The 6,385-nt window shown below is 39.4% G+C and overlaps 1 protein-coding gene across 1 annotated transcript in view; it reads left to right on the top strand.

Moving 5' to 3' along the window:
- The first annotated feature begins 4,034 nt into the window (after positions 1-4,034).
- The window catches only part of LOC139457382 (scavenger receptor cysteine-rich domain-containing protein DMBT1-like), a 148,941-nt gene continuing 146,590 nt past the window's right edge, over positions 4,035-6,385 (top strand). Inside the window, exon 1 of the mRNA XM_071238787.1 lies at positions 4,035-4,148. Coding sequence (XP_071094888.1) covers positions 4,035-4,148 — 114 coding nt within the window. The remainder of the gene's footprint in view (positions 4,149-6,385) is intronic.

The following is a 6,385-nucleotide window of genomic DNA, read 5'->3' as shown; positions in this document are numbered from 1 at the left end:
TGAGATATCAAGTGTCAAGTGTTGACTTTCTACACAGGTCAATGACCTGTGCCTCCATGGATAGATTGGAATCCATAATGACACCAAGGTTTATAACCTTGTCTAATGGAGTTATATTTTCTTGGAAGATGGTTAAATTGATGTTATCCAGCTTGTTTAACATCATGTTGGTTCCAACAACTATTGCATAAGTTTTGCCAGCATTCAACATTGGCTTGTTTGACAACATCCTAAGGCTAACTTCATCAACACATGACTCTATTTTGGCAAGTGAAAGTCTGTTGTTCACATCAGTTATAGCTTGATCCGCAAGTTGGGTGTCATCAACATATAACTCATTGACAATTAAATTTTTCTGAATGAGACGTCCAAGTTGTGAGGTGTATAGTATGAACAGGATGGGCCCAAGGACTGAACCCTGTGGCACACTGTATTCAATCTCTTGACTTCCTGATTCTGAATGTCTTATGAGCACTTCTTCTGGTTAAATAGGACTTTATCCATGAAAGTGCAGTACAGCCTATTCCAAAATCAGTCTCTAGTCGTCTGAGAAGAATACCGTGGTCCACAGTATCGAAAGCTGCAGATAAGTCCAAAAGTTTGAAAACTGCGTAAGAACCTTTGTCTACAGAACTTTGGAGGTAGTTCAGGATGTGAACCTTCTCTGTATGCCGATTGAAACTCATACGTACAGTTGTTTGAATCAAGATGTGTCTTTAGCCGCTTGTTGACAGCTTTTTCCAGGAGCTTTGAAAGAAAAGACATAGAGGTTATCATGCGAGTGTGTTTGGGGATGGTAAATATCCTGCATTAGGAATAAACGTTGTATTTAGCGAGCCTTGGGGAGCTAAATACACAGTGTTTAGTCCTAATATAGGATATTTACCATCCCCAAACACACAAGCGTGATAACCTCTATATCATATAATGTCATTCTTTAATTCTGTGCTTCAAAATCGCTTTCCCTCTCTCACAAACATTACCGAAACATTGCGAGTTTTCCTGAAATGCGCACATTAATATTTATAACGTCACAGGGTAAGTGATGTGTCAGTCGGACAGTGACAGTAGCCAATATAGTTCCAACTGAAATCTATTTCTTATACAGTGTCGAAGCAACACATATGAGCCGTCACGACCACGGTCAGACGTTGTTGACAGTTGGTCTGTCCTGTCATAACGTTAAGAAGTGTAGTGAGATGTACACACAGCGAAAAATGAAACAAGGTAACAATTCAAACATATTTCGGCCAAATCCAACTATTTAAATTTTTTAGAAGGTTTCAAGCCGCAGAGGTCTACAAGCACACATATGGCTACTGATCCTGCTTGGCTAGACCTCGGACCCTCGTAAAATTGTTTCAAAATTTATATCGCCAAAGTTGCCAAAACTTATAAAATGCCTTAGCTACGTCACATTTAGACTATGATTTTCAGTATATTAGATTGTTCTTTTGATGATGATAGCATTTATCCCTGTAGTTTATCCAGATTCCCGATGGTTAATTCTGACTCGATCGCTGAATGACGAGGGTGACGCCATGTTTGTTTATAAACAGTGAAAGTAGTCCCTACTTGACCTTTGATATTTGCATCTCTATCCGCATATGACCCCAACGGATATCGTTTTTATCCGTTGGCTTTATCCTGCCGAGAAACCTACCCATTATATGATAAAGTTTTATATCTTTCAGCAACCTCGTATACTTTACTCTTTGCTATACTCTTAATTATGCTGGAATCGGTAGAGAAATATCTTTCCACATGTAAAAGTGATTATCTTATGTTTTGGACCAACATTTTAATTTATACTCATTCACACACTACAGTCATTTGTTTTTCAGGTCACAGATTTCTCTAAGAAATAAGATAAGAAGAAACATTATAAACAAGCCATGTACACACGCCATGTACACACATTGTATCTATTTCAGGATGCGGTGGGCGCTACACAGGCTCATCTGGCTCCATCTCCTCACCTAACTACCCTGGCAATTATGGCAACAACCTGCACTGTACCTACATCATTGATGCAGGAGAGACATTGGTCACTCTTGTATTTGAAGATTTCAATACAGAGGAAGGGTGGGATTTTGTTAAGGTATGTAAAGTTATTTTGTTAAATAAATACTAGGCTGTATTTTTAAAGCAATTAGAACCAATAGGGAATGAAGCATGCAAATAAATGTACCAGATTAATGAATCTCTGAGAAAATACTTTTACAGACAGCAAATTGGATATGATACTGACACAATACTGATATGAATGATACAATACTGATATGAATGAGCCTATTATGCAATCGATCATCAGTAAGAAGTTTGAAAGGCTTATTATTTGACAATCAAATAGCATAATGTTTTTTTCAATGTTGGTGAATGGATATATAGAATGTTACCTCTTGTACCTGAGGGATGTGCTATATTGCAAAAGGTTTGATTCCATAGCACTCACATGAATGTACCAACAGTGAAATATAAATACTTCTTGCGAGTACCATACCTCTCTAACACCATTGCCATAATCCTGTATTTGTCTGTAATCACACTATAACTAAATTGTCAGATTTTCAACAGAAGTGTTCTTCACTGTTAACTATACAAGAGTAGTTTTTTCCCGTATTAGCACATAGCTTCACACAGCACTTGCATGAACAAGGCTGGAAAAACCTAACTTCTTTCCTGTGTGTTGAGCTTCGTTTCTCTCGCACTTTACTAGTGTTCACACTGTAGTACTAGTTATTTTTTTTAGTATTTTCAAGTTGTAATTACTTCATAATTCAGCTGTTTTAGGAAGTTTTCTTCTTCATTAAAATAGTTGTTTTGTTACCCCTGTAAGTATTAGTTGGAGTTGCATGTTGTGGAACTGCGATGGCGTCGTTGTTATCCCCGTCGATATGCATGAAGTGTGGACAGTTTATCGTAGTGCCGTGAAGTATGATGTATGGACAATAATAGATGTGCGCAGTGCTCTTCCCTTTCACAGTTGACTTTTCTCAAGTTAACTGTGTCAGTCAAGAAAGCCAAACGTAAGGAAGCTGCCAAGACGACAGTTGATGTGCCAGCGTTCTTATCTACCATGTCTTCTTTACCATCCGCCAAGCCTCCTCCACCCCCTCGACTCCAACAAAACACACCCAGCCTGTGGGCTGCCACCTGCTTCTCCATCACTATGTGGGAACAACAACTATTCTCCTAACAAAAGTCAGCAATGAAGACCTTATTTGAATTTTGCTTGACTGCATTATCAGTAGAGATGGAATTGCTGAAACAAGGGGCCAGAGGGGGGAACAGTCACATGAGTCAGTACCTACAGAATCAGCAAGAAAGCAGCATAGACACTAGACAATGTACACAGCAAATCTGCTACCGTCAGTCATCAGGGTGGTAGTATCAAAGATTTATCCAGCCGACATTCTCAACCACCACAATCTCCACCGGGAATCCAGGATCGTTGCCCTGACAATCTTTCTGCTGTAACTGGAGCATCTCGGCTACCACATGGATCCCGCTGTTAAGGACACTTGTTCTGCGTGGAAGCTGGCACTTCAAACGGTTTCTCAGACAGTCAGCCTACCCGTCCAGGTAACGTTTGCTGCAGCACCTGTGATTGGAGTCACCTTACCCGTGCTAATATTCTACCGGTTTCCTGGTCACCTTCAGATTATGAACCGCATGAGGACTTGTCAGGGACTTAAATTTCCCTTCGAATTCTGGATCGGATATTATGGAGGATTCTTATATGGCCTCTGATTACTCTCCTCAAAGGGATTATGAACCAGGTTATTCCTTTGCAGAGCTTTGAGAAGAATTGTACCATCTAATGCCAGATTTGAAACCTGAGACCGAGAAGACTGAATGCTGGAATACATGGGTTGCCATGCCCAGGCTCCTTCATCCCATGTTCACTATATGCTTCAGTGGCTTTGTTGCTCCCGTCAAGTACTCACCCATGCCTCCGACAGTTTTCAAAAATTGAAACATGATGATCGTCTTCTTTTTTTCTTCATAAAAACAGCGTTTATATCAGATGCATGACTGCCCTCTCCCAGAAGTCACAAGTGTTTGATGAGGATTTCTCCAAACTAGTCCATACGCCTACCACCACAGTGACATTACCTTTAGCTTGGTTCAAGGATCTGTCTTTGGTGAGTGGGCACAATAGTCTTGTCGTTTAAGGCGCTGTGATTCGCTGTGCAGAGTTGCGTCCCTTGGGCCTGGCAGAAACCTATGATTGTGGGTTCGAATCATGGTTCGCCCCGATTATGTTTCTAGGTTTGTCAGCACCATACCCGTGCTCGTGGGTAAACGTCTGAGACCTGCATCACTTCTTGCTTTCCTCCCACATTCAGCTGACATGCCGCGATATAACCGGAATACTGTTAAAAGTTGCATTAAACCCAACTCACTCACTCACTCACTCCAACATTGAGAAAATAGCATATAACAACTATAGTGTGATAGATTAATTTTGACAAACAAACTGTCCTATTTTCTTTCTCAAAGTTCTTAGTTGTGTTATGAAAACCATTGAAGCATCACATGTAAATGTGAAACCAGTCCATGCATGTAACAGCCTTTCACTAGACACAATGTTACTTAAGTATCTAAACGATGTTACAGTCCTGAGCATGAATTGCAGAACCAAATATGCCCTCATCTGAGTCACTGTGACATCCTTCTGAAGCTGATGTAACTGATGCTGCCATTCTGAAACAAATTATACTACAGTCACAAACAAATGTGAAACAATTATCAGGTACCTCTATCATAAATAATGACTTGTTAACATACATATCAGCAAATTTACATGCAAACATAGGATCAGTAACCATGCAACTTAATGCATCAGCTACTGAATCTAATCATCAAGGACAATGAATCACATGTATGTCAAAATCATGTACACTTGCAAGGAACAACAGTTCCCCTGCACATTTCTTCTGCATCCACTTATCCTGAGTCCCGCCTGTATTGATGACAAATACACATGCTGAATTTTCAGATCTCACTTAAGAGTTCAAACCCTTCCATGACTTGCCCCATGTCTTTGAAGCCAACACAATGGCCATAAACTCCAGCAATATGCCATTTTTCAGTTTGAAACCAATATGGAATGGAAACGCTAAAACACTTATGTCCATACATAACACCAGCACTCGATAAAGTGGCATTGGTGTAAAATTCAACTTGTGCAAAGTCACCAGGCTTGATAATGGTCACCCAATTAAAACTAGATAAAATATTCTTCCACCATAGGATATCCTGTCTAAATTCATCATTGAGGTGTGCTTTATGATTGTTCCATTTTAGTTATTTTAGAGTACACACAAGAGCCTAGACATAAAAAGTCTACCCAGTTTCACACATTTGCGATAAAGTTCAGCTTCCCATTTGGCCAATCAGTGACTGAATGTCAACCTCACCAAGCATTCAGATGATGTAACTGCCTTAGTGCATTTCACACTGTCTACTACTACACCAAGAAATATCAATATCACTGCTTTGGTCTCAGATTCTACAATGCACAGTTCACGGTCTCAAGATATCACACTCTTCCCAAGCACCACTACACCACTGTAAACAACTTCCCAAGCCTGACAGTTCTTAACACCACCAAAATCATAAGTGTAATTTACCACTGTAAGCAACTCCTTCTGTAAGTAAATGTATGGCACTGTAAATGATATTTCTCCTTCAAATAAATGTCCTAAGGAATGCCATCATTGACTGAAACAAACACAAAAGGTCCAACAATGGATCCAGACATCACTTCCTTCTCAGTATAGTGTGATGTGTCTTGAGAAAACAATAAAGCTGATGAGTGATTCTGTAAAGTTGAACAAGGCATGCTTTCACCTGTATTCACAGGCCAACCAAACTCTAAATAATCACAAATAATCTTGTCCTGATAGTCACATAAATAATGATGCCACTGCATGCTATTCAGTCTGGAAGGTATAGGTATTTTCAGTCCCGAACAATTGTAGGTAGACAGGTAGAGTGAACTGAGAAATCTCACTCAGTCTAAAGTGTCACTGACAATTGGCTGCATGCAATCAGCGGCGAATCAACCTTGTTAAACTTGCATTATGTTAATCTTACCTTCAATTGGACTTTTTTAGTCTGTAAAACAAACATTGGACATATATATTTAACGAGATTGTGTCAAATGTTAGTTCATTTGCACATGGCAGGCAGCAGTAAGAGGAAAGCTCTAATTATGAAAACAAGGCTAGAACAAAATCACCGACTTCACATCTTCCTGTATGTAAATCGTGAAAGCTAAATACGTATTTGATCAACAATGTTCTCCAAATATAAGGAATTGAATGTTATTATATGAATGTTATGAAATGTTATTAATTGAATGCCATGAAGTTAC

This window comes from Haliotis cracherodii, unplaced genomic scaffold (genome assembly GCF_022045235.1).
Source record: "Haliotis cracherodii isolate W230 unplaced genomic scaffold, xgHalCrac1.p SCAF_12, whole genome shotgun sequence".
Lineage (NCBI taxonomy): Eukaryota > Metazoa > Mollusca > Gastropoda > Lepetellida > Haliotidae > Haliotis > Haliotis cracherodii.
Note: the sequence above shows the minus strand (reverse complement) of the source record. Positions and strands in the feature narration are given on the sequence as shown.